We start from the raw sequence: 27,464 nt of genomic DNA, 5'->3' as shown, positions 1-27,464 counted from the left end.
TCCTTGGCTGGAAGTAGATGCAGGAACAGTATGCATCTGACTGCCATGGTTAGCTTGTGAACAGAGCCACCTTCACCAGGGGGCCTGCCAAGGTTGCTTCAAGCTTTCCTCATCACGGAGTGAAAAAATGTTCTGGTTCGACTGGGGCGATAGCACAGGGGTTTATGTAACAGACTTTCATGCTTGAGGCTCAGAGGTCCCAGGTTCAATCCCTGGTACTACCATAAGCCAGAGCTGAACATTTCTCTGGTCAAATAAATAAAATATTAAAAGAAAAAATGTTTTTGTATCTGCTGTTAAAAATCTTAATACCTTTGGGGTCACCTAGTAGAGGCACACATTGCCATGTGCAGTGGTGCCAGTCTAAGCCTGGTCTACGTACACAGAGGGAAGCTTCAAGAGCAATGGAATAGTGCTGCAGGTGCCTCTCTTAGTTTTTCTCTCCCTCTCAACCTCTCTTTCTGTCAACTTCTGTCAAATAACTAATATAAAAACAAAACAGACAAACAAAACCCTTTGGGGCTGGGTGATAACATATAATACCATGCTCAAGGACCTGGGTTCAATTCCTCAGTTCCCACCTTCAGGGGGAAAGTTCCATAAGTAGTAAAGCAATGCTGCAGCTCTCTCTCTCTCTCCCCATCTCTCTTTGTCTTCTGTAAAAAAAAAAAACACTTTTGTATTTTCCTGATATTCCCTTCTCCAGCTGTCATTTCTGCCCTCCCCCTTTAGTACTTTAAGGGTAACACACACACACACACACACACACACACACACACACACACACACACACACACACTGTGGTGTCCCAGCATGCCCTTGTAGACTCTGACACACAGTCCTGGCAGGATTCCTGAATTCCCTCACCCCTCTTTTCCCCTTCCCCTGGGAAGTGTTTACTTCTCATGGGAGGCCCAGTTTGTCCCTAGGACATTGGTGGTAGGGGCTGCCCTTGTCTGACTGAATGCTCCTTCCATGGCGGGGCCCATAGTCTTGGATGGAATGAAGGTGTGAGACCAGGAGTTGGTGGGCTTAAGCTGGAATGGGCTGGGTATCCTCAAACACCAAGCCCTTAACTGTCAAGTAGGGGGCAGCATATAACCCACCTCTCAGGGGACCTGGCCTCCTGCCTACTTCCCAGCCTCTCAGGCCTGATTTCCTCGGTCCCACTGAGGGCTGGTGGGGGTGGGCACCCTTGTGGGTCTACACTCTGGTCTTCTCTCCATTATTTTCTCACGTGGGCTTCCTTCATGGAACCAGTTGGGGGTCCTATTTTGGGGAAGTGAAGTATCAGACTTAAATTTTTTTTTTTAAATTTTTTATTTAAGAAAGGATTAGTGAACAAAAACATAAGGTAGGATGGGTACAACTCCACACAATTCCCACCACCCAATCCCCATAACCCACCCCCTCCCATGGTAGCTTTCCCATTCTCCAGCCCTCTGGGAGCATGGACCCAGGGTCGTTGAGGGTTGCAGAAGGTAGAAGGTCTGGCTTCTGTAATTGCTTCCTCGCTGAACATGGGCGTTGACTGGTCGGTCCATACTCCCAGTCTGCCTCTCTCTTTCCCTAGTAAGGTGTGTCTCTGGGGAAGCTGAGCTCCAGGACACATTGGTGGGATCTTCAATCCAGGGAAGCCTAGCCAGCATCCTGGTGGCATCTGGAACCTGGTGATTGAAAAGAGAGTTAACATATGAAGCCAAACAATTTGTTGAGCATTAAATTTTTTTTTAAGGTCCCTGTGTGAAATCTCAATTTTGGGAGTTACTCTGAGGACTTCTCAGCCTGGAGACCTTTTGGGGGAGGTCCAGACCAGGGAGTATGCATGAGTATGTGAGTGTATGTGTGTGTGTGTGTGTGTGTGTGTGTGTAAGTGTGTTATAAGGAAAATCCTGAGTATGTTTGGCTCATTCCCACGTTTTGTTTTCTATTAAGTCCTGGATTCTGACAGTACTAAGCAACAAGAGCTAGCTTGTCATGTGTGGGCCTGCCAGTCTGAGTGGCCTCCTTCGCCCCACCTTCTTGCCTGGAGAATTTGGCTTGGTGAGAGAGAGTCCCCTGAAATGCCCCCCCCCTCCACTTTGGGTCCTGCTTCACTCTCCCCAGCTGGCCAGGTTTCTTCAGAGGAAAGGCCCTTGGGAGCTCTGTCCTCCTGTCCCCAAGTTCTATTATCATCTCCAGGTACTAGACATTTTAACTTTTTCTTTTCTTTCTATTTTTTCTCTTTAAAATAATAAAAACATTTATATATTTAATTGAAAGAGGTACAGAGAGAAAAGCACAGAAAAACAGAACAGAGCATTGCTCAGCTCTGGCTTATGGTGTTGGTGCTAAGGATAGAATTTAGAACCTCAGAGCCTCAGGTATGAGAATCTTTTGTAGAACCATTATACTGTTTCCCAGCTGCCTCCTTCTCTTCCTCCTCTTCCTCCTCCTCCTCCTTTTTTTTTTAACATGGTGTCAGAGAGAGAGTGAGTGACCTCAGCACCAAAGCACCCTTCAATACTGTGGGGGCTGGGCTCCAATCTGAGTCACACACATGGCAAAGCAAAGCACTAGTCAAGTGAGCTATTCACTGGCTCTGAACATTTTTTTTCTTTTTAAAGTTTTAAAAAATATATTTTATTTATTTTCCTTTTTGTTGTCCTTGTTGTTTTTATCATTGTTGTGGTTATTATTATTGTTGTTATTGATGACCTTGTTGCCAGATAGGACAGAGAGAAATGGAAAGAGGTGGGAAAGACAGAGAGGGGAGAGAAAGATAGACACCTGCAGACCTGCTTCACCGCTTGTGAAGCAACTCTCCTGCAAGTGGGGAGCCATGGCCACGAATCGGGAACCTTGCGCTTTGCGCCATGTCCTCTTAACCTGTGGTGCTACTACCATATCCCCCTCTTTTTAAACTTAAAATAATATGTATTTATTTATTGCTGGGGCTGGATGCCTGCATGATGAATCCATTGCTCCCCGTGGCCGTTTTCTCCCCTTTCATTGGATAGGAAAGAGAAATTGAGAGGGAAAGGGGAGATAGAGAGGGAGAGAAAAGGAGAGACATCTGCAGGATTGCTTTACTGCTTATGAAGCTTGAACCAGTCTTGAACCCAGGTCCTGGTGCACTGTTAACATGTATGCTTTAATAGGTGTGCCTCCACTCCCCACCCCACTGACATTTAACTTTAGTTCTGGCTGCACTTGCTGGTGGGTGAGAATTCGGTACCCTTCCATACCCTGTATTCTCTGAGATGGCATCTCACCACTCAGGGGTCTTAGGATGAGAAGACATAGTTCTTACTCTCCTAGGGGCCCTAGTTTGAGGTAAGATATGAGGGGATTTTCCAGACAGATGGGATAGCCATCCACAACCCAAGGAGCTCAAGGGTGAGGGGAAAGAGGTACTTGCACCCTGGACTACAATCCTGACTACAGCCAGAGCCCAGGGCACCCCAATAACTAGCCCACTGAGCAGCCAGTGAGTGACATGAGGGTCAAGGACATGTCCCTGGTTTATGCTATGTTATATTATATTATTCTATTCTATTCTATTACATTATACTTTTAGTAAAACTGTGCTCCTTTTTGGAGCTGCTTTCAGACAGCGCAGTCTAGTCAGAGTTAATTTTTCTCCAGCTGGTCTTTGCTAACCGTTGTTAGGACCCAGGTCATATCAACATTTTGAGTCTTTCACTTCCCTTAAAATCATAGTCTAGATTGGAATTTGTTCTGCATGCTATGAATCAGCAGATGACAGTGTTACCAGATGCTTTGCTATTTCAAACAAGGGCCACTGGTTTTCCAGCTTGTTAGTTCTTCAGTCATGTTGAGTGAGATCAGCCAGAAGGAGAAAGTTGCAAACCAGATGATCTCTCCTGTAGGTGGAACAAGGAGGGAGGGGGCTGGGTAATGATGCACCTGGTTGAGTACATGTTACCATACACAAGCCCTGTTTCCCACCTGTGGGGAGAAGATTCACAAATGGAGAAGCAGTGCTGCAGATGCATTTCTGTTTTTCCCCTTGGTCTCCTCTCACCCAGTTTCTCTGTGTCCTATCTAATTAAAAAAAAAAGAAGAAGATAGAAAAATGGCCACTGGGAATGGTGGATTTGTTGTGTGTAGGCCCTGAGCCCCAGAGATGACCCTGGTATAATAAAAAGAGAGACAGAGATAGAAATAGATAGATAGAGACAGATAAATAGAGAGAGAGAGAGAGAGGGAGGGAAGAAACAAAGAAGGGGAAGAAGGGGCCATCCTTTGATTGACAGTGAGGCAAAATGACAGCCACCTTGGGCTCAGGAGTAAAAGTCCCTCACAACTTCTGCCTGTTGGAAGAACTCGAGGGAGATGGCACAGTTAGCTGGGGCCTAGAAGATGAAGAGGACATGACACAAGGTGGACAGGGATGATAATTGGGTCTCCAAGAACAATTTATGGAAATCAAATATACAGCCTTAAAATAGAATATGGATCTAAATATTGAGAAGCATCTCCCTTTGTAAGATTTGTAACAAAATTTAATATGAATGGAGTAAATAGTTCTAAGGGAGTGGTGGACCTAAGAGCCATATCAGTGCTAGCAAAATGGCAGAACTCATATAGCATCAGCATTGTCTTGTAAGAGCTTCGATGCCTAATGATGTTTAAAGAAAATATGAAACTCACTCAGCCACCTGAAGGACAGTGTCACAGCAATTAATCAAAAAGAAAAACCACAGTCCCTCCCCACCCCCTGTTTGGTTTAAGCAGTCTTCATTTGTCGGGCAGCCCCCCTGCTCCATCCTCCATTGCTGACACTATGGTCTATTTACACAATCATTGTTTTGCCTAAAAGATCCCCACCACATTATCCCCTCAGGGTATTGCTAATTCCCACCAGTTAAAACCATCACAACAGTTGCTAAGGATGCTTCCACCTTCCCAGCATGCATTTTGCCTCTCTCCATCCCCTTTCCTAGCCATTTCCCTTTCCAACTTTCCATTTCTGGTTTTATCCCATAAAACCCACTTCTGTTCCTGCTTTCACTCTCTTTTCTTTCCTGCACCACGACCTGGAGAAGGGCTGGCTGCAGAGCGGGAGGTGGCCATTGCGGTTTGGTGCCATGTGGCTTAAACTGCTGTGCTCACACCCAACTCTGGGGCATTCCCTTGTGCATAAAGAATTGTATTACCATGCCACCATGAGTTCCTGGATCCTCTCTCCGGCCTGCAACACTAGCCTGGCATTCATTTCCCATAGTAGTCAGTTTTCTAGATATGTCTTGTAGGCCTCAAAGTACTGGAAAGGAAGCTCCCATTCAAAGGCAATTTACCTTAAGATACTGTAAATGATACTAATTTTTTGTCCATTTGAAATATATGTATATATAACAACAACAACAAAAAAAAAGAAACAAGGAAGGAAGGAAAGGCAAAGCATGGGGGAGAACTTGGACTAGATTTGGTCTGTGGCAGTAAGGATGGGGGGCAGTGTAAGGGGAGGGGTTTGAGTGAGCATTGAGGCTCGATGACAGAGGAGGAGGACTTTAGTTACTGGTAGGAGTGGTGTGCAGACATCGATCTCAGGAGGATGAGAAGTTGTGCCCATGTGGCAACTGGCTTATAAATAATTATTTCCATAAAAAAGAAAAGAGAATAAAGCTTATGATTCAGGGTTATTGAAATTTTTCTACGGGACAGAGAGAAATTGAGAGAGAGAGGGGGAGAGAGAGAGAAAGAGACACCTGTAGCACTGTTCACAGCTTGTGAAGCTTCCCCCCTTCAGGTAGGGACCAGGGACTTGAACCTCAGTCCTTGTGCATGGTAATGTGTGTGCCAGTAAAAAAAGTTAATTCTTCATATTTTCCTTTTCTCCTTGCTTCACTCAGTTCTACATCTTTTGAAAGTGTATTTATTTATTTCTGTATCATTTTTGTATCATATTTTTATTTATAAAATAGAAATATTGACTACAGGATAAGAGGGGTACATTTCCACACAATGCCCACCCCCAGAGCTCCATATCCAATCCCCTCCCTTGATAGCTTTCCTATTCTTTATCCGTCTGGGAGCATGGACCCAGAATCATTGTGGGGTGCAGAACGTGGAAGGTCTGGCTCCAGTAATTCCTTCCCCACTGAACATGGGTGTTGGCAGGTTGATCCATACTCTCTTTCCCTAGTAGGGCAGGGATCTGGGAAGGTGGGGTTTCAAGACATATGGTGGGGTCCTCTACCCAAGGAAGTTGTGTTGGCATCATGGCATCATCTGGAACCTGGTGGCTGGAAAAGAATTAAAATAGAAAGCAGAACAAATTGTTTACTAATCATAAACTTAAAGGCAAGAATATTGAAGATGAAGACTTGGGATCTCTGTTTTGGAAAAAGCTGGTAGGTCTGTTTTAGGTATAGTCCAGATGGCCCATTATTTTACTAGTTTTTGCCTGGATAGAGACAGTCAGAAATTGAGAGGGGATGGGGTGATAGAGAGGGAGAAGACTGAGAGACACCTTCAGCACCACTTCACCATTTGTAAAGCTTTCCCCTTGCGGGTGGGGACCGGGGCCTTGAACCCCGATCCTTGTGCATTGTAACATGCACACTCAGCCAGGTGTGCCACCACCCCGCCCCTCAGTTCTACATTTTCACTCCTTCTCTTAATTCTCTTCCACTCTCCTTCCTCCTCCTCCTCTTTTTCTGGCTGCATTTCATAATTGTGGCCAAGCCCTCTAGCAGTTAGGGATGCATTCAGTCGTACACCATAGAAAGCCTGACTAAAGGACTTCAGGAGCTTATCTTCAAGTGCTTTAAACCATAAATCCGGGATATACAGTTCAGGCTTGAATTGTCGACTCAGAGATACTATTTCGGTCACCAATTGCTGCATAACAAACTAGCCAGAAAAGAAGTGAATTGAAACACAAACTCATGGGAACAGGTGGAAAAGAACCTGGTGGAGTGTGTATGTTGCTACACTTGAGGACCCAGGTTTAAGCTCCTTGTCCCCATTTGCACGGGGAAGCTTCAGGAATGGTGGAGCAGTGTTGTAGGTGTCTTTCCTTTATTTTTCTGTTTATTAGAAAGAATAGACCCCCCCAAAAAAAAGCTTCTGGGAGTGGTGGAGTAGTCTCATAGGAACTAAGCCCCAGTAACCCTGGTAGGAAAAATAAAAGAAAAGAAAAAAGAAAAAGAAAGAAATGTGTTTGTAGCTAAGTGGCTTTCCTAGTCTACTTCTCAGAGCACTGTTCAGCTGTTTTTTTTTTTAATTTTTATTTATAAAATGGAAATAATGACAAGACCATAGGATAAGAGGGGTACAATTCCACACATCTCCTGCCACTGGAACTCCATATCCCATTCCTTCCCTTGATAGCTTTCCTATTCTATAGTCCTCTGGGAGTATGGACACAAGGACATTATAGGGTTCAGCTCTGGCTTATGGTGGTGTTGAGGACTGAACCTGAGACTCTGGAGCCTCAGGTATAAGAATCTTTTGCATCAGCAGTGCACAGTCTCCTTGTTCTCCAATTCCACATTTGAAATTCTTTTACTTGAGGATTCTATTTTCAGCAACAAACATCTCTACCAGTTAGGAATTTATGAAGCTATGAGTCACAGAAAGTCCAAGTGGCATTAGCTGCCTTACATAACCTGGAGTATGGGGTGAGCAATTTAGGAAAGGATCAAGGGCCTAGAGATGCCACCTGGCACTCAGCATCTTTTGTTTCCACTTCTTTTTCCTTTTTTCTTTTACGACTCTTCATTTTTTGGCATTTATGATTTCTCCCTCACGCGTGTTGTCTCATGATCACAGGATGTCTGCCGGGTCTGCGGGTCTCATGGTCCTTATTCCAGGCTGGGAATCAAAGTGAGGAGGAGACAAAAAAAGCTTTTGTTGTGCAACACTGGAGGTGGTGCAGTAGATATTGCTTCAGACTCTCAAGTATGAGTCCCGGGTTTGATCCCCCAAGTAGCATGTGCCAGAGTGATGTTCTGGTGATCTCCCCCCCCCCAAACAAATAAACAAATAAATAAATAAAATCACCACTCTTCCTTTATATCCAAAAAGCTTTTGCTGCCTTTTGTTTTAAAACTATGCAAGAAGCACCTTCCCTCTCCAGGTGTTCCTACCCATCCATAGCTCTGTGGTCATATCTGTGCATAAATGGGTAAAGTAAAAAACTTGCCACAACCTATTGCCAATGGGGCATATTAACCTATTGCCAATGGGGAAAAAAGATGGGTTAGGTAATGAGGGATGAGACTGGGGAAACAGAATAATGGCAATGTAAGAAGACTTTCATTGCTTGAGGCTCTGAGGCTCCAGGTTCAGTCCCTCCCCATCACCACCAGATGCCAGAGCTGTGCAGTGCTATGATAAAATAACTACCTACCTACCTACTTACCTACCTACCTACCTAACTAGTTAACTAGGGACAAGGGGATGTAGGGTGGGTGAGCAATGAATGGTGGCCTCCTAAGTTGTTTTCTCAATCCCCTGGGAGATGCTGGCACCTGGTAAAGGCTTGCTTGTTCTGAGACTAGCAACCCCAGAGGTGGAGTGAACTGCTCCTTCTCACTTGCTATCCTGCTCAGCTCTCTCTGGGGTTGGGGAGGCTAAACCAGGCAAGGTGCAAAGCCCACCCTCCCAGTACTCTGTGGGAAGGGCTATGGGCGCATCTAGGTCAGGGGACCATGGTGGGTGTCATTAGGTCCTGGTAATTAGTGTTTCCCTAGCAGCCCTCAAAGCTCCTTCCCACACACTTGTCAGTTAGGCCTCATGGGGAGCTATCATTATGCCCTTTTCCCTCCTCCTCCCTCTTTTCCTCCTCTTCTTCATCTTGTCTTCATCGTCCTTTCTTCTTCCTCCTCTCCCTCCACTTCCTCCCTCTCTCTTCTTCTTTGTTCATTTTCTTTAGATAGAAATAGAGACAAGGGGCCAGGCAGTGGCACAGTTGGTTAAGTGCACACACTACAGTGTATAAGAACCCAGGCTCAAGCCCCTGGTCCCCATCTACAGGGGGAGAGCTTCATGAATGGTGAAGCAGGGCTGTAGGTGTCTCTCTGTGTTTTTCCCTCTCAACCTCCCTCCCCTTCAATTTCTCTCATCTCTATCCAATAATAAAAATAATATAATAAAAAACAAATACTTAAAAAAATCTGAGACAGAGATAGAGAGGGCAAAAGACCATAGCACTGAAGCTTCCTTCAGTGTGGTGGGGATCTGGCTGGAACGCTGTGTCATGCACATGGCAAAGCAGTGAATTTTCCCATAGGCCCTTCTGACAAGTTGGGGAGCCTAGTAATTCACAGCTGCATCTGGGGGTCAGGCTCCCCCTCTGTATGAGCTTCAGCTAACAGAATCCTCCTGGCAGCTGGGTCCCTGTATACCACAGGAGAAGAAAGAGAGAAGGGGAGGGGAGTGGTTAATTGTAAGAGGCAGGGTTAAGCTTGGCTCAGGGCTGGGGCGGGGGAGGAGCTTGCCAGGGTGGGCAGCTGAGGCTTCCTCCCTGCAACCCTGCTGGCTCAGAACCTGGGCTGTGAGAGTTGTGGGGCCATGGGTGAGATCCAGGAATCCTTGGGGGATTACGGGGCCAGTTGGGAGCTGGCCTGCTTTTGGGGAGGGTGCTGTCACTATCTGACAGCTCACAGAGGCTCCTTGGACTCAGGACTGGGCTCTGGGACTGCTCAGGACTGGCCTTGGCTAGCTGGGTACAGGGGTACAGTTTCACATCAGCTGAAATTAGCTGTCATGTTGGTTTATAGGGCTGCTCTTGTTACAGGGGTACATTACTCACTGCCAAGTGGCTGTCAGCACACTTCAGTCCTGCTACCCCACCTTCCTTCTCCACTCCTCTACAGCATCACCCCTTGCAGTGGTGGGGCACCCTGGGGGTGGGGAAAGGCAGGTTGAGAAAGGAATGGGTGAACAGGAGGGAACAGTTGCCTGGCCACCCAAAATATATGCCCCAAGTACCTGACTTTCCCAGCCCCACCCAGCCCTCACCTGTTGTTCGTTTGCTCCACGGGGCTGGGCCCTGTCTATATTGTTTGTGACACTGTTCTCCTCCCACCCCCTACACACACTCAGGACAGATGTCTCTAAATAGGTACATGCCAGGTGAGTGACACCAAGGCCAGCCATTGATGAACGGTGTGACCCTGGGTAAGAGACCCACAGCTCAACTGGCTCCTACGAGTCCCTGCTGCAGCCCTGGCACTGAGCACTCAACTGTGTGCAAGAGGCAGGTCCACCAGTCACAGTGTTCCATGTCCCACAGGTGCCTGATGATGCCCAGAGAGAAAAATCACCTCTGTGTGGAGTCTGTGTCTCCCTAGATTATTTCATCTCCTCCCACATCCCAGAGATGTTCAGTAGCATGTCTCAGTGGGAGAGAGAGAGAGAGACTGTGTGCCCAGGTACACTTGTTATGAATGAGCTGCCCACCTTGTGTCCCAAGCTGTCAGACCAGGCTCTGGCCACCCTGGACTAAAATAAGTGCATGGAAAATGAATGAATGGAGAGATAAGTGAGTGCAAGCGATGGTCTGGCACCGCAAGTGTCTTAGAAGTCTGGTGATCTATTCCTTTTCTTTTTTCATCTTCATTTTTAAAAGATAGATAGATAGAAAGGGAGACAGATTCCTTCAATGTGGTAGAGGCCAGACTTGAACTTGGGTCACACACATGGCAAAGTATTCTATTATACTGACCCTTTGGTGACTCCCCCCACCCCCTTATTGCCACCAAGGGTATCACTAGGGCTCAGTGGCTGTACTACTAAACTACCACTTCTGGTGACCTCCCTTCCTCCTTTCTTTCTTTCCTTTTCTTCATTTTTGATTGGACAGAGAGAAATTGAGAGGGGAAGGGGGATAGATAGATAGATAGGAAGACAGATAGTGGCTCCTGTGGCACAGCTTTACCTCTCATGAAGCTCCCCCCCCCAGCCCAGCTGGTGGGAAGTGGGCACTTGAACCTGGGTCCCTGAGCATGATCATATGTGTGCCACTGTCCAGTCCCAGGTGATGTTTTAGTAATTGGAAATGGGCTACAGGAACATTGATTAGACTTTGCTGGAGCTGACTGATTAACTGTGGTTGTACTTAAAATCAGTTTCTGAAAACCTACCCGGTATGCCAGCAAGGGGTCCCTGTACTCCTAGGAGCAGCCTCCAGGTTGTCCTTGGCCCCAACAGGTGAGGGAAAAGAGACCAACCACAGAGCTGGAGTGACTTGTTTAGGGAGAAGGCCGGTGAAGGAGCTGGGGTGGCACAGGCAGGAGTAATGCTGACCTAGAACTAAATTAATTACTAGTCCACTCTACCCACCCCCTTTTGTCCTTGACTCCTTGTAATTCTTTGCCTATAAAACAGTGCTAATCACAGGTCTCCCTACTGACTTCCCCTCACCCACTGATGCTGAGTCCTCAAAGACACATGGCTCAGTCATGGCTGGATGCTGGGGGTACAGGCTGCAGTCTGGGGTGTCATTAGCACTCTGTGGCAGTCACCACAAGCCTGGGAATTAATCCTCTCTGGATCTTGGGTGCTCTTTCTGTGAAATGGGGGAGGGGCCTGTCAGACTCTGGGCAAGGAAAGGGACAGAGAAGTGATAAGAGGGGGTTTTCATTTCTGGTATAAAGTTATTCTGTGCACAGATGAAATGCTGAATAGAATTAAATAAAAAGTTGAAGGGGGAGATAGTTTACCTGGGAGGATCCCTGCTTTGCCATATACTGGACCCAGGTTTGAGCCTGGCCTCCATTGGACTGGAGAAAGCTTGGGTGCTGTGTTGTCTCTCCTTCTGTCTCTCTGTTTTGCTGTCTCTTTAAGAGAAAGACTTGAAGTGGTAAGCCCCCTACTCTACCCCTCCCCCCAAAAAAAAAGAAAAAGAAAGAAAGGAAAACAATAAAAGAAGAAGAATAACAGACTCAGGTTATGGAGGCACTGACCAGGCAGGGAGGAGTGAGGAAATCCAGATCTTGGAGAGCAGAGTCCAGGAGGCCATGGGGCCCTAGGTCCTGGCCCCTTTGTCCCTGCAGGCTGAGTTCTATAGCCAAATGCTGCTGACTTGGGCTCTGAAGGTTTGGGGAATGAGAAGAACAGAAACTGGAGCTCAGTGGGACCGCTCAGAGGGAGGCACTGAGGCCCTCTCAGTAATGGGGGACCCCAGAGGGCTACACGCTGAAGCTGAATACCAGACTGGACCCCCCAGAATTATAAGGGAAGTGGGCTTGCTGATGAAGGGGCAGTATGACAGGGGAAGGGGTATCAGCATTTTTATTTTGGGGGGCTATAATTAGAACTCATTTTTAGTTCTGAGGAGGAAGCTGGAAGCTCTGCCTGACTCTGGAGGGGCCCTTGGGAGGACTGCTTCTTCCTTGGGTTCCTCCAAGTCACCCACAGAAATACTGCAGGGGAGCTGCAGGTCACACCTGAAAACTCCTGAGCCCTGGGTAATCAGTGAGGAGGATGCAGACATGGGGGTCACCCTGGGCACAGGGGTTCTCTAAAGATACAGAGTATCTTCACTTTGTACTATGGGGAACCTCTTAGGATGAAGAGATGGGCATGAAGGGCCCACATAACCTTCTCCCCAGATCTGAACTGGCAGGGGGTGGGTGAGAGGATGCAGTGCTGGGGGTGGTGCTTGAGGTCCAACCTGGCTTTGATGTGAGGAGCAGGTGGGTGGAGGGAGGCAGGGAGGTGGCAAGCGCACCCCTGGGGCATCCTCAGCTTGACCTACTTGGGGTGCCCCATAATTAACTCCCTTCCTTTCAGGCAGGCTACAAATAGGGACACCCCTTTCCTGGGCTCACACAGCTACAAGTCTAGCACTAGAGGTGAGTGCTTGCTGCTTGGTACTGCCCTGAGCTGGGGGGCCGAGGGGTGACAAAGGAACAGGTGTCATAGCAATAGATTCAAGGGGCTGTGCAGAGCTGGGGTCTGGCCCTGGAAGGGCTCTGGGCTCTATGGAGCCGGTGCAACCCTCATGGGCTCACTCTCCCTGTTGCCTCTTCCTTCATTTCTGCAGAGGGTTCAAGACTTTCTTGGGAGAGGATTCCCTCTTCAGGCCCCAAGTTTCTGAAAAAGTGGCGCCAGGTAGGCTAGGAGGAGCCCTGCAGGCAGCTGAGCACCCTGGGGGCCTTCTCCTCTGGGTCACAGGCCTTTCCTCTCTGGGGAGCCAACCACCTGCTGTAGGCCTGGGATGTCACAATCAAGGACACTGGGCCCCTCCTTGAGTCACAGGGACCGACAGAGTGAGAACACTGCAGAAGGGGTCCTGGTCTCAGAAGCCTGAAGTCACAGGGCTCTGTCCCCTGGGAGACACCAGGAGTGAGTCACTGGGATCAGTGGAAAAAAAAATGCTTCTTCCTTTCCATCTGCCTGAGGATTTCTCCCCAGTCTGGAGTCCTGCTCCCAGAAGAGCCCCAACACCACATGGGTGTGACATGGCACTGGGGGAAACTCTGGTACTATGGTTTCTTTTTTTCCTTTCTCCTTCTCCTCCCACCTCCTACCCCTCCCTCTCTCCCCCCCATCTAGTTATTTATTATCATTCTGGCACATGTGATATCAGGGATTAAACTCAAGACCTTATGCTTGAGAGAGAGTTCAATGTTCTGTTCTCTGCACCACCTCCCGAGCTGTTATCTTTTTTTCTTTTGGTTCCAGGGTTATTGCTGGGACTTGGTGACAGCCCTATGAATCCATTGTTTCTGGCAACCATTTTTTTTTTCTATTTAATTGGATAGGACAGAGAGAATTTGATAAGGGAGGAGGAGACGGGAAGGGGGAGATAGGGAGAGAAAGACACCAGCAGACATGCTTCACTGCTTGTGAAGTGACCCTCTTTACAGGTGGGGAGCCAGGTGCTTGAATCCAGATCCTTGTGTGGTTCTTGTGTTTAGTACTATCTACATTTAACTGGGTACACCATTGCCTGGCCCCCTGTTATCTTTTTTTTTTTTTTTTGCCTCCATGGTTATTGCTGGGTCTCGGTGCCTGTACCACGAATCCACTGCTCCTGGAGGCTATTTTCTATTTTTTTCTCTTTTGTTGCCCTTGTTGTTTTATCATTGTTGTGGCTATTATTATTGTTGTCATTGATGTTGCGGTTGTTAGATAGGACAGAGGGGAATGGAGAGAGGAGGGGAAGACAGAGAGGAGGAGAGAAAGATAGACAACTGCAGACCTGCTTCACCACTTGTGAAGTAACTCCCTGCAGGTGGGGAGCCAGGAGCTTGAACAGGGATCCTTATGCCGGTGTTTGTGCTTTGTGCCATGTGTGCTTAACCCACTGTGCTACCACCCAACACCCCCCCCCCATTATCTTTTTTTCCTTAAGCTTTATTTATAAGTTAAAGCAAGAAAGAGAAAGTGAACTCTGGCAATGTGATGCTGGGAATTGAACTCACTGCCACATAACTCAGTGTCCAAAGCTTCATCCAGTGCACTGTCTCCTGGGCTGTGGTGTCTCTGTGTCTACCTGAATTCAGTGACCTAGAAGTGGTGGAACTGTGTGTGTGTGTGTGTGTGTGTGTGAGGCTCCTGCTCCACAAAAAAGAGAGAACTCCATAGACAAACTGCCTGAGCAGATGACGCAGGGTTTGTGCCCCTGTAGACCTGCATAGCTAGTTAGTGGCACAGAGGGTTCCAGAAGGTTCTCCTTCATGTGTAACTTCCTGGGTTAGGGAAAGCAGATAAGCAGGGGTGCTAATGAGGCAGTGGGGGTTCCCTTAGCCCTCACTCTCCCTGAAGACACCCCTTTTCTCTAAGGGGCTGGGGACAGGGAGGACAGGCTAATGTCCACCTGTGCTGGTTCTGGAAAGGAGCCTGAGGTCCTGGGTTGTGTATATCCATACACGCACATGTGTGTTTGTAAGCTTCTTGGGCCAGAGGTCTTTGCCACAGGTGGTGCTGTAGAGTGTCACTGAGATCTCTGGAGTGTAAGGGAGAGAATCTGGGACTCCTTATGGAGACTCAGTGTATATGTGGGGTAGGCAGGGCGGTGGAAGAAAACCACAGCGGGGAAACAGTAGGGACACAAACTAGGAAGGGCCAGTGTGACCTGGGAGGGTTTCTCAGAGGAGGAGGCTCATGAAGGAGGGGAGTCTGGAGCTTCTTGGGGAGCTGGGGAGACAGAGGTGGGCGAGGGAGTCACCATCTTGTTCCTGGGCAGGAGGATGGCACATCCCCTGGAGCAGGCAGTGGCAGCCATCGTGTTGACCTTCCAGCAGTACGCGGAGCTCAGTGGGAACAAGCACAAGCTGTGCCAGGCAGAACTCAAGGAGCTGCTGCAGAAGGAGCTGCCCACCTGGGTTCCCGTGAGCACTGGGTCTCACTCCGGGAGGTGGGAGGACATGGGTTTTGGAGCTGGCAGCCTGGGGCGCAGGGTTTTGGGTGTCTAGGGTGGGGGGGCTGTGTGTGGCTGCATGGGTGTGTGTGGGCTGCTGTAGGCTGCCCAGGCCCCCTCATCCTCTCTCCGTTGCCCTCCCCCAGACGGAACTCCGTGAATGTGACTACAACAAGTTCATGAGTGTGCTGGACACCAACAAGGACTGCGAGGTGGACTTCATGGAGTATGTGCGTGCGCTCGCCTGCCTCTGCACCTACTGCCACGAGTACTTCAAGACCTGCCCCCCAGAACCCCCCTGCTCCCAATAGCCTCTGCTCCCTGGGCCAAGTGGTCCCAGCTGGGGGTTGAGCCTTCTGAGACCCAAAGTGGTCTTGTACCCACTCCTGGCCCTACTTCCCTCTCTCCTGGGCTCTTCTCTGTCTGAACTGCCCATTTTGGCCTCCCTTTGGCCCCCGGAGGCTGGGATCTGGGGGGAGACTCTTCCTAGGGTCACAGGTAGTGGCTTGTGGGCAGCTGGGGGTGGTAGGGTCTGGCTTGAGGCTGTCACAGGGGTGGGTATGAAAGTGTCATGACTGAGAGGGACCACTTCACTTCTAATAAAGAGCTGCTGTCACTTGGCTTGCTTGGCTTTTTATGTGAGGACACCAGGGTCTGGGGGGTGGGGAATGAGTCCCTATGAGGGACATGCGCCCCTTGGGCTGTCCAGTCCAGGCAGTGAGGAGGGTGGCCTTGGGCTCCCTGGGCAGAAACACTGTCCAGGAGGGTGGGGTTGTCAGTGGGGTGGGGTGTGGTGCCTTTGTTTCTGGCCAGGGGATGTGGGAGTTCAGAGCTGCAGCACTAACAGGATTAGGGCATCTTTGATGTTTACTCCCATCAGGGAGGGGCCCCCTGTATAGGAGGGGGGAAAACACACAAGAAGACCCCCTTCCCAAATCCATAGCCACCAGAAGACCCCTCATTCAATCCCTGATGTATCATCCACCCTGGGAGGTTGGTGTGACAAACCTCCCCTCCCCTACTATGTCCCCTGAGTCCCTTACTATCCACCCCCCAACTGCATTCTTCATTCTGGACACCAGCCTCTCCTCTAAGTTCCCACTTCTGTTTCCCCTCCCAGTCTTTAATCCCTTCGAGAGTCCTGGGGGTCCCCTGAACCCCATCCAGACTCCCGTTCCCCACTCCCATGTCACTTCCCCTGGCCCTTTTTCTACTGGTGTGTGTGTGTGTGTGTGTGTGTCTAGTTAGCACCTCCTTTGAATGTTAGCTGGTCCTCCTCCCACCCCCAGCCCCTGTCCTGAACCACACGCAGTGACACTTCCTGGCCTGAGTGGGGGAAAAGGGCAGCTCCATCCTGAGGTTTCTCCCCTCTACTAGATCATTATTCCTGTCTCCCCTCTACTAGATTCCAGGGGAGGGCCCCTCCATGCATCTCATGTCCCAGGCACAAATTTCCTCTCCCTTTAACTCCCTAAAACTTGGAGTGCACCAGACCTGTGGGAGGGGGACACCCACCCCACTGGGGCTCCCCTATTGTCCATTCAGGCACAAGGATCTGGGCTCCCAGGCGGGGCTATGGAGGGGCTATGACACAGCACTGGGCCATGAGAGGGTGGTTTCCCCCACCCCCCATCCTCAGCCAGGGGCAGGGCCTGGCCAGTGTATAAATGTGCCCGCCTGTTGGGCCTTCCCCACTCTACATTTCTCTCCAAGTTTGTCTTCTCAGCGCTTCCTCTCTTGGTGAGTGTGGTTTGCTGACTGCCACATAATGGGTGGGGTGCCTAGCTGAGGCTAGGGGGTGAGAAGGAAGCTGGCAGGGGGGCACTGCCAGATGTGAAATTGTTCCAGATATGAAATTCCAGCATGGAACCTCTGGGGCAAGGGGTTTGTGCCAGTGCATGTGTGTGTATGTGTGTGCGTGTATGCAAGAGAGAGACAAGAAAAGAGGACAGGTGCATGCAGGTGCTTAGGTTTGAGTGGGGTATTCTGTGGTGTGCTTATGCTCGGCAGGCATGACTGGGTATGCGCATGGGCTGGTGCCTGATGGATTGCACAAGCCTTTGCATACACTTGGTGGTGGGAAGCAAAATGCCGGCAGAGCAGACTGTGGGATTTTGCCTGAGTCCCCTCCAGCCTCTGCTCAGCAACCCAAAGCCCAGTCCCTCCCCTACTCCCTGGCCACCCGGCCTCTACCCTGCCCTGCCTTGTGTGAGGCCTCTGGCTTTTTCCACTGTAGGCCCTCTTGGCAGGCCTCCAGCAGCCACACCCAGTCTCCAGTGCCCAGCTGGGGAAAGCCTGGGTGGGGCTCTGGGCTGGCAGAGGCAGTGGTGAATGTGGGGTTGCAAAGTATTGTGGCAGAGGCCAGGCTGGAAGGAGGCCCTGGAGCCCTCTGCCTGGCACCCAGGGCCACGGGGGCCTGCTGGGTTTCCTGTTCCACTGTAAAGTTCCAGGCTCCATCCTGTCACCCACCCTTCAGAGCTAAGCACCACTTTCTAAGTGACTGGAGTAATGGGAGCAATTTCACCAAGGGTGATGAGGAACAATCTGAGTGTCTAGCTGGGGTCCTAGGGAGAATAAGGGTGTCACTTGGCCTTGGAGGTGGCACAGTAGATAAGGAGTCAGACTCTTAAGAGTGCAGTCCTGAGTTCAATCCCCAGCATTGGATGTGCGGGAGTGACGCTCTGGCTTTCTTCTGTTATCAGTTAATCAAGCAAGCAAGCAAACAAGCAAAACAAAATAAGGGTGTCTGTGTGAATTTGTCCCCAGATCCTGACTGTGACCATGTCAAGTGCCCTGGAGAAAGCTCTGGATGTGATGGTGTCCACCTTCCACAAGTATTCAGGCAAAGAAGGTGACAAATTCAAGCTCAACAAGTCCGAGCTGAAGGAGCTGCTGACTCGGGAGCTGCCCAGCTTCCTGGGGGTGAGTGTTGGCCTGTAGTCCGCAGTCCTTTCTGGAGGAAGAGCTGGGTCTGGGGCCACTTCTCCAGCCAGAATCTTTCCCAGATGGGCAGTGAGGCAGAGAGCTTGTGTCAGATGCCCAGAGGGGAGTAGTGGGCATTCACATGCTCCCTAGCACCAACTGGGCTGGCACAGGAAGGTCCCAACCTGGACCTGAGGCCACCTGCTCCATTTGTGTACAGTCTAATGGAAGAGTTATTTACTTACTCACTAATTGGAAAGAGAGGGAGAGGAAGAGAGAGAGAAGAGAGAACCAGACCATCACTCTGATTCATATGATGCCAGGGATAGAACTCACAACCTCATGACTGAGAGTCCAATGCTTTATCCATGGTGCCTCCTCCAAGGCCACCTGATAGGATATTTATTCTTGCTCTTGTTATTGTTATTATTGTTATTTATACAGACACCAGGGTTACCTCAGGAGTTTGGTACCTGCACTACTCTACTGGTCCTGGTGGCTATTTTTTTTTTTACAATTTGATTAATTAATTAATTAATTCCCTTTTGTTGCCCTTGTTTCTTTTTATTGTTGTAGTTACTATTGTTGTTTTCGTTGTTGGATAGGACAGAGAGAAATGGAGAGAGGAGGGGAATCCAGGGAGGGGGGAGAGAAAGATAGACACTTGTAGACCTGCTTCATCTTTTGTGAAGTGACTCCCCTGCAGGTGGGGAGCCGGGGCTTGAACTAGGATCCTTACGCTGGTTTATGCGCTTTGCGCCGCCTGCGCTTAATCCTTACTGCCTGACTCCCCTCTTTCTTTTTCTTTTTTTTTTTAAAGGTGAGAGACAGAGAGAGAGAGAGAGGGAGAGAAAGAGAGAAAGGGAGGTCCTTGCAGTACTGTCCCACCATTCATGAAGCTTCCCTCCTCTGCAGGTGGGGGCCAGGGGCTTGAACCCTGGTCTTCACACATGGTAATGTATGTACTCTAGTAGGTGCTCCACTGCGTAACCCCCTGATAGGATTTGTCTGTGACCCTGGGGAGAGCGACTGTGGGATCCCCCCGTGGTAACACTAGATTCTCAGCTGTCATCACCTGTGGGGTGACCTTTCTGTGCTCCCCCCACCCCACTGAGCCTGCAGGGCTGAAGCTTCAAAGACAGACCTCCAAGGAGTGGGGGGAGTTGCTTGGGTGTGGGTCACCATCTGGTCTTGGGCCCTTCTGGTTTCTACCTGCCCCTTCCCCCCAGAAAAGGACAGATGAAGCTGCATTCCAGAAGCTGATGAGCAACCTGGACAGCAACCGCGACAGCGAGGTGGACTTCCAGGAGTACTGTGTCTTCCTCTCCTGCATCGCCATGATGTGCAATGAGTTCTTCGAGGGCTGCCCTGACAAGCAGCCCCGCAAGAAGTGAAGGGTTCTGGATTGGGGTGGGGGTGGGGTTTGTAGCTGGCAGTGGGCTTGGTGCTCCACCTGCTCCTCCAGGCATGTACATGATATTGAGCAAACAATAAAGATGCTGAGATGCTGACAGATGGCAGAGACTCTGGGTGTGGGGGCTGGGTGCTAGGGGGCTGAAAGGGCTGGGTGAACGTCGGGGTACTGGGGTGAAGGCTGGGGACAGGTGACTGGAGGGGTTTGGGTGGAGGGTTGGGGGTTCTGGGTGAGGTATGGGGGACTGAGGGTGAGGTCAGGGGTCTGAGAATGTTAGGGTGAAGACTAGGGGACTGAAGTGGGTGTTAAGGTGAAGCCTGGGGGATGGGGAGTGCAGGGTGGTGAGCTGCAGTTATGTGGGTAGCTGTTGTTTTTGCCAGGCTGGCTTCACGGGCGGGTAACAGAGATGACCAGAGACACACGGCTGAGCTGAGAACACAGTTTAATCTTTATTCACGAGTGGGCAAACATGTGCTCTTCTGTCTTTCTCCTCCTGTGAAGTATGTAGGGTAGGGGGCGGGGAGAAGGGAGAAGCGCTAAAGGCAAATACTAAACCACGATCTCCAGGAGGCGGGGGAGTGAGACCAAACCAATGTGAAGCATACCAATAGGTAGCAGACTCCGGAAGGTGGGGGTCGTGGGCACTCAGGGCATGTGTGCACACAAGTGTATGTCCATGTGACAGAGCTGAATGGCCAGGCCTGGACACTGGGAAAGGGCCCCCAGAGGCATGAAGCTGAGCCAGGACTGCTGGTTGCTGGGAGCAGAGTGCAGGTCACATCTGTTCCTAGTTGGGTCTGGAATGGAGCTGGGGTGCCCTAGGGGCCAGAGGGGTGGGGAAGGGTAGGCTGAGTCATAGGAGGGAGTGGTGAGGCTGGGTGGGCTGGGAGGAGGGTTCAGTCCCTACTCTGATGCCAGGGCCTAGCCCACTGCCGTCTGTTGGTTCAAACCCCAGGGACTTGATCACTGACAGGACTCATGCTCCTTCAAGTAACAAAGGGACAGTGGTGGAGAGTGGCTGGTGAGGGAGAGGAGTGGCCAATCAGAGCTGTGTGGACAGAATGCCAGACACAGAATGATTAGTGATCCCCCCCAGAAAGATCCAGAAGGGTGATGTTTCCCCAGGGCTTATGTGTGGAAGGTATGGGAACCTCTGAGGAAAAGAAGGGCGCCTGGGTGCAGGAATGGGGTGCTGTTCTCTACCTCCTGGCTCCCTTCCCTTTCTGTCCTTTACTTGTGTCATTCCAGAGTGGAGTAGGAGTAGGTGACTCAGATGTTTCCTCAGAAGGTGGCTGCTGTGGTGACTTGGGGATAATTCACACTGAGGAGAAAGTTGGCCTCTTTCATTCCAATCCCCCCTCCTCTCGTCCCCCCAATCTTCCTTGGGAACACCCTCCCCAGGGCATGCTTCAGCATTACTCCACTTTGGAAACTCCTGTTACTTAGTAACCGTTCCCTGTTGCCTAATGAATCTCTCTCTCTCTCTCTCTCTCTCTCTCTCTCAAGCATCCAGGCAGGGGAACACTAGGGTGGGCTCCATCTTCTTCTCATACTTTGTGCAGAACCCCTTCTTTCCTGGAATCAGGTTACCCTCCTGAACTCCTACTTCACTTTCTGCTGCCCCATGCACCTATTCACCTGTCCCTGATTCTCAGTCCTCTGTTCTCTGAGCCTCTAATGATTCCTCCCCTTGCAGAAAACAGAACTTAGAAGAGTATTTCTTGGGTTCTGGGTGGTGGTACACTGAGTAGAGTGTGGTATCATGAGCAAGAACCCAGGTTCAAGCCCCCAGTCCCCACCTGTAGGGGTGAAGCCTCAAGAGCAGTCCAATAGTGTCAGTTGTCTTTCCCTTTCTAGCTCTCCTTCCCCTCTCAGTTTTTTCTGTGTCTCAAATAAATAGAGCAATAAATATCACTTCCATTTAACAGCCTGTCATAAACCTTGGGAAATTCAGAGAGCCTAACATATGAGGGGGTAGGAGGCTCCACACCCTCTTGCCTTGTGCATCCCTTTCACCTGGCACTTCCTGTGTCACATCCTTGCAGAATAAATAGATCATCTAGGAGTAGAGCCAGAGCAAAAAGTCCTTTGCTCTCTGTTGCAGGCAGGGACCTCACTATGTTTCTCTCTATCCTGCTGTCCCATCTAGCTATAACTCTGGATTTATTTGGGAGGACATAGTTCCTGGGGCTGAAGGTGTTGACTTGTGAACTAGGTGTTCCTTACCCCCTTGTCTGGAAGTCAGGGTGTAAGGAGATTGGCCAACAGGTATCTCCCCAGCCTGGCCCCAGAGTCCCTCACCTGGGTGGCCTGGGTCCCTGGCCTCATCTCATTGGCTCTTTCTCTCCTGGGTATCTTGGGGACTGGAGTGAAGGAATAAAGGCATAACTCAGGTCAGGGAACTGCTTCAGCTACTGACGTCCTTGACTTACTCCTACCTGGGTGAGTCTCCCTTTCTGAAACTGCCTGCCCCACAGATCCCAGAGCAGGGTGAGGGTAGGCCCTGGAGCTTCAGGCTATGACACCCCACCAGCAAGGCTGCCTCCCCCCACCCTACTGAAGAGTGGGTTTGAGCTGGGGGTGGAGGAAGGTGGCAGAGGGCTGTAGTGGTGGTGACTATATTTCCTGAGAATTGTCTGTAGGAGAGAGCAGAACCAGTGCAGATGTTTGTCTCCTTACCACCTCGATTTATATTTATTTCTTTTTAAGGGAGACTTTTACAAACTTTTATTTATTTATTATTGTTATTATTTAAAATATTTATTTATTTATTTTCCCTTTTGTTGCCCTTGTTTTATTGTTGTAGTTATTATTGTCATTGTTATTGATGTCGTCGTTGTTGGATAGGACAGAGAGAAATGGAGAGAGGAGAGGAAGACAGAAAGGGGGAGAGAAAGATAGACACCTGCAGACCTGCTTCACTGCCTGTGAAGTGACTCTTCTGCAGGTGGGGAGCACCTGTGTGTTCGAACCGGGATCCTTATGCCAGTCCTTGCGCTTTGCGCCATGTGCAAAGGTAGCAGGTAGCACCTGCTGTGCTACCGCCCGACTCCCTTATTTATTATTTTTATTATATTTTATTTATTTATTGGATAGAGATAGCCTGAAATTGAGAGGAAGGAAGAGGTAGAGAAGGAGAGAGACACCTGTACCCCTGCTTCACCACTTGTAAAGCATTCCCTCTGCATGTGGGGACTGAGGGCTTGAACCCAGGTCCTTGCACATTGTAACATGTGTGCTCAACCAGGTGTGCCTTAACATAGCCCCTATTTATTTTTATTTGAAAGGATAGAGAGACATTGAGAGAAGAGGGAGACACCTATAACTTTACTGCTTGTAAAGCTTCCCCTGAAGGTGGGGACTGGGGACTTGAATCTTGAACCCTGGCATATAACATGTGTGCAACACTGCTGGGATCCCTCTGGATTTATTGTAACTTGGGAGGTGAGCAGTACCTAGAGCACTGGATTCTCAAGCATGAGGTCCTGAGTTCACTCTTCAGCATTGAATATGCCAGAATGATGCTTTGGTTTCTCTCTTTTCATGTTAATGAATAAATAGATCTTTTAAATAATAGTGAGAGAACAAAAGGTAGAAAAAGAGAACCAGAGCCTCACACTGACACACATGATGCTTCAGGACTTCATGCTTGAGAATCGAATACTTTATCTACTGTACCACCTCCTAGGCTGCTCTCTCCTGAGCAGTTATTAGAGAGAGAGAGAGAGAGAGATATGGAGAGAGAGAGAGGGAAAATGAGGTGTGTGACAGAACCAGCCTGGGTGCTTCTTCATTCTAGTTCAATAGTGGCAGGTAGGCAGTGGGCTCAGGTGAAGGGCACCAACTCAGGCCTCTTCACAGACTTCCAGGTTGTTCTTTAGGTGCTGCTTCCTTGTTCCATGTGGGGAAGTGGTTTTCAGATCTGACTAACAGGCCCTTGGGTGCCTCTTTCTTGGGGGAGTCTGCAACCTTCTGTGCACATGGAACCCCACTAGAGTCAGGTTTCTGGAAGATCCTGAATGTGAAGCACACCCAGCCTCTGCCTTGCGGTCAGACCTTGGACAAGCCCAGTCACTGCCCCCTAGATTCCTGTTGAGATCTTATCTCCAGGTCTAGTCTCTGCCCTCCTCTCTTTGCCCTGTCCCCCATTTCCCTAATGGGGCACTCCTCAAAGATATCAGGCTCTTCAGGCTCCAGGGCAAAGGCAGGTAATGAGGGCAAGGACAGACTTGGGGAACCAGTGTTTAAGTGGTGTATGTGTGTGTGTGTGTGGGGGGGGGCAGGGAAGTAAATCCAGACCCTTTACCTCATCTCCTGCAGGAGGTTATTTTGTCATCACTTTGCCCTGAGAACCACCCCAATTTCTGAATCTAAGCAGGAGAGTATATGCTCCTGTGGGGATGGCTAACCTCTTCCCTCTAGCTCCCTCAAGTCCTGCCTGCTGACCTGTTCTTGAGAACAAAAGGAGAGCTTGGGGTGGGGAGAGATGGTGGGCTAGGTGCAGGGGCCTTCTGGGAAGTTGTGGAGTCCCTGCTCTGTCTTTATTTGGGGATAGGTCAACTCAGATTTTATCTATTTATTTATTTTTGGCCATCAGGGTGATTTCTGAGACTTGGTGCCTGCATGACTCCACTGTTACCTGAAGCCTTTTTTTAAATTTAAATTTTAGTTTTCCAGGGAAGAAGCTTGAGGCATTATTTTTTAAAAAATATTTTATTTATTTTCATTTTATGTGAAAGGAGAGATAGATATATAGATAGAGATGTATACAGAGAAAGACCAGACCACTGCTCAACTCTGGCTTATGGTGATGCTGGGGATTGAACCTGGGCCCAAGGGCTTGAGGCATGAAAGGCTTTTGTATACCCATTATGCTGTCTACCCAGCCCAACTATGTTGTTTCTCCAGCTCTCTGCAGCCATTTTTAAAATAGAGATAGAGGAGAGAAAGGGAGAGGGAGAATCCCAGATTCAACAGGTATAACAAATGACATTCAAGGCTTTAACAGCTGTCAGATAAAGAAGGGACTACAAAAACTGGAAAGGGGCAAAAGACTGGCACACTCTATGAAGGCCATTTTGGCTAATATCAGGCCACCTCACCATCTGGGTTTCTAGTCAGGGAATCTTTGGCTTCCCCCATTGATAGGGTCTAGACATCCAACTTGTGTTGACCTGGGATGGGGGGCAGGGGTTGGTGGGTTCTAGTCTCTGGACATTGGGGGCCATGGAAGTGGGTAGTGTTGAGGGGAGGACAGTTTTCCTTCTCTAGGCACCTAATTCTCCCCTACTGTACCCTTCCATACTTGCACACAGGATGGAGACCCCTTTGGAGAAGGCCCTGACCACCATGGTCACCACTTTCCACAAGTATTCAGGGCGAGAGGGCAGCAAGCTGACGCTGAGCCGGAAGGAACTCAAGGAACTGATCAAGAATGAGCTGTGTCTCACTGAGGTGGGTGTCTGCTTCTACCTGCAGCCCAGATCTCAGTGCTCCCTGTGGTCATCCTGGTCTCAGTACTCCCTGTTGTCATCCTTGTGAGCACAGGGCTGGAAGGAGACAGACCTGATCCCTATCAAGTGAAAGTGTGGTAGAGGAGGAGCCTAGGAAATGGTTACTGTGTGTGTGTGTGTGTGTGTGTGCATTTGAGAGAGAACAAAGCCATACTCTCCATGCTTATGATGATCTATATTTATTTTTATCTTTCTGGGGTTTATATAGTATCAGGGATCAAACCCAAGGCTTTATGCATGCAAGGCATGTGTTCTACTACTGAGAAGCCTCCTGGTTCCTGTTGTCTTATTTTTTTATTTTTTAAATATTTATTAACATGAGAGAGAACTAGATTATCACTCTGGCACATATGATACCAGGGATTAACCTCAAGATCTCAAGTTCCCCTGTCCAGCACACTAGCCACTGTGCTACCTCCTGGGCTGCAAAAAGTTTTATCTTTCCCTTTTCCCCTCCTTATCAGAGCACAGCTCAGCTCTGGCTTATGGTGGTTCTGGGAATAGAACTTGGGGCCTCAGAGGCTCAGGCATGAAAGTCTTTTGCAGAACCATTATGCTGTCTCCCAGGCCTGTATTATTTTTAGAGTTAAAGCACAAGGTCCTGGTATACTACAGGAATTTTCTGAGGATGTCCAGCTAGCGAGAGGCTGAAGTAGCACTGCATACTGTGTCACCTGGCATTTTTCTTCTGCTATGCAGCCTGAGGTCTGCTGACTCACCCTGAACCCAGTGGGTATCCCTGGTGGGGGGGTGCCCTGAGAGTATCCCCATGGGCAGGACCCCATTAGCTGGGCTTTTTGCAAACTGAGCTAATAAGGGTAGAGGGAGGCTTTTGGTTGGGCAGGGGTTAATTTTAGGGGATGGAGACTCCGGGGAGCACTGGCTGGGGACTAGGGAGGGAGATGACGCCAGAGAGAGGCTGTTTCCATCACTGCAATGTCCCTATGTCTTGTCTCTTGTGGAAAATCTGGAGCTGAGGGCAGTGCCCAAGGGAGGGCAGGGTCTGCCTGTCTGTTCTTCCTTTCTGGCCCCAGGGATCCAGCTTCATCTTCTTGGTGGAGCTGGGCTGGATTTGGCTGGTATCTGGGTTCTGGGCATTAGTCTCTGTCCAGATGTCTTGCAGGTGACCTAGGGGAGAAGGACACCGTCATGGGGGAGAGGCTTTGCCTGTCCTTACAAAGACAGGACAAGTCAGAGATTGCTGTCAGACTCAGTACTACATGGTCACCAAGCCCTTTCTATCAGAAGTCACAGAAAGTCTACATGATTCTGTCTTTGGATGGTGGGAAGGATGGCAGCTTGTTGTTCACAGGGCCCTGCTTGTGGGTGCTGTAGGGGAGACTTGGGGGGACCTTGCTGAGGCTTCCTGCCTGGTGACTGCCTTTTACCTCCCCATGGGTCCTGGCAGAAGATGAAGGAGAGTAACATTGATGACCTGATGAAGAGCTTGGACAAAAACAGTGACCAGGAGATCGACTTCAAGGAATACTCAGTTTTCCTGACTACACTGTGCATGGCCTATAACGATTTCTTCCTGGAGGACAACAAGTGATCTCTGACCGGTCCTGGCTGCCCACCAGCCTCCTGTCCCCCTCCTCTGCAGGTCCCCTTTGCCCCCGAACCTCCTCCTCCTCCCAGCTTGGAAATAAAGATTATTCCTTCCAGAAGTGTGAAGCTGGCTTCAGTGTCTGGTTACATTAGCCTGGGGAGCAGGAGTGTAGAGTGGAGCAGGATGGGGTCTCTGGGTGTCCTGGATTCAGTGGGGGCCTTGTTCAGCCCTTCTGGAAGAGGAAGTTGAAGGTGAGCTTTTGCTGGTTTCCCAGGAACACTTGAAAATGCAGTGGAAATGAAGGAAAATGTTCCACGGGAGCAAGGACAAGGGGCATTAAGCAGCAGGGATTTGTCATTAAACCAGTATGACTTGTCCTGGCTCTTGGAGAGAAGGGAGGTTCCCCTTCAAGGAAAGCTCCCCTCCACATTTCCTACCCACAGCAGCCCCGTCTCACCTGACCCCAATTGTCTTTGAGGTCCAGAGCTCTGACCCCCACCCTCCAGTCTGAATATTTTCTCTGGACAGGATCTGAAAACTCTTTTGCTGGAGAGTAAATAATTTAAGGATGCTTACTCACAGGGCAGACTGAGGCACTGTTTGCATTAGGCCAGAGAGTGGGATTTCAGGCTGAGACAGAGCAGAGGCAGGAATTTATGAGGACTCTCCGCTACAAGGCCTGCATCTATGTGTCCCTCCCCGCTAGCCACCCCCACCAGCCCCACGCTTCCTGGAACCGGG

The 27,464-nt window shown here is 49.6% G+C and overlaps 4 protein-coding genes, 1 long non-coding RNA gene and 1 pseudogene across 7 annotated transcripts in view; 5 read left to right on the top strand and 1 right to left on the bottom strand.

The window, feature by feature from the left end:
- Nucleotides 1–27,464, top strand: part of LOC103115605 (protein S100-A8) — a 253,840-nt gene that overhangs the window by 84,035 nt on the left and 142,341 nt on the right. The window lies entirely within an intron of this gene.
- Nucleotides 4,269–4,690, top strand: LOC103115634 (ubiquitin-conjugating enzyme E2 variant 1-like; annotated as a pseudogene).
- S100A3 (S100 calcium binding protein A3) lies at nucleotides 12,753–15,946 on the top strand. Of its 3 annotated transcripts, none has more exons than XM_060201441.1 (3): nucleotides 12,753–12,812; nucleotides 15,152–15,296; nucleotides 15,472–15,946. In XM_060201441.1, exons 2-3 carry the CDS (start codon nucleotides 15,156–15,158, stop codon nucleotides 15,634–15,636), a joined length of 306 nt encoding a protein of 101 aa, XP_060057424.1. In that variant the 5' UTR covers nucleotides 12,753–12,812; nucleotides 15,152–15,155; the 3' UTR covers nucleotides 15,637–15,946. The 3 variants fall into 3 exon arrangements, with proteins under 3 accessions (XP_060057424.1, XP_007525451.1, XP_060057422.1); XM_007525389.3 differs by lacking the exon at nucleotides 12,753–12,812 and adding an exon at nucleotides 12,998–13,071; XM_060201439.1 differs by lacking the exon at nucleotides 12,753–12,812 and adding an exon at nucleotides 13,141–13,442.
- On the top strand, nucleotides 16,908–19,758 carry LOC103115601 (protein S100-A4). Its single transcript, XM_007525390.3, has 3 exons — nucleotides 16,908–17,065; nucleotides 18,092–18,247; nucleotides 19,477–19,758. Exons 2-3 carry the CDS (start codon nucleotides 18,107–18,109, stop codon nucleotides 19,639–19,641), a joined length of 306 nt encoding a protein of 101 aa, XP_007525452.1. The 5' UTR covers nucleotides 16,908–17,065; nucleotides 18,092–18,106; the 3' UTR covers nucleotides 19,642–19,758.
- S100A5 (S100 calcium binding protein A5) lies at nucleotides 21,911–26,848 on the top strand. The gene is made up of 3 exons (XM_016189206.2): nucleotides 21,911–22,103; nucleotides 24,977–25,115; nucleotides 26,583–26,848. The coding sequence occupies exons 2-3, from the start codon at nucleotides 24,978–24,980 to the stop codon at nucleotides 26,724–26,726; spliced, it is 282 nt and encodes a 93-aa protein (XP_016044692.1). The 5' UTR covers nucleotides 21,911–22,103; nucleotide 24,977; the 3' UTR covers nucleotides 26,727–26,848.
- LOC132541333 (uncharacterized) lies at nucleotides 23,884–27,415 on the bottom strand. The gene is made up of 3 exons (XR_009552506.1): nucleotides 27,304–27,415; nucleotides 24,975–26,302; nucleotides 23,884–24,102 (listed from the first exon to the last, which is right to left on the bottom strand). It is a non-coding gene; the product is annotated as an uncharacterized LOC132541333 (long non-coding RNA).

Source organism: Erinaceus europaeus, chromosome 11 (assembly GCF_950295315.1).
Source record: "Erinaceus europaeus chromosome 11, mEriEur2.1, whole genome shotgun sequence".
Taxonomy (NCBI): domain Eukaryota; kingdom Metazoa; phylum Chordata; class Mammalia; order Eulipotyphla; family Erinaceidae; genus Erinaceus; species Erinaceus europaeus.
The sequence above is the reverse complement of the archived record's forward strand: the minus strand, read 5'-3'. Positions and strand labels throughout refer to the sequence as shown.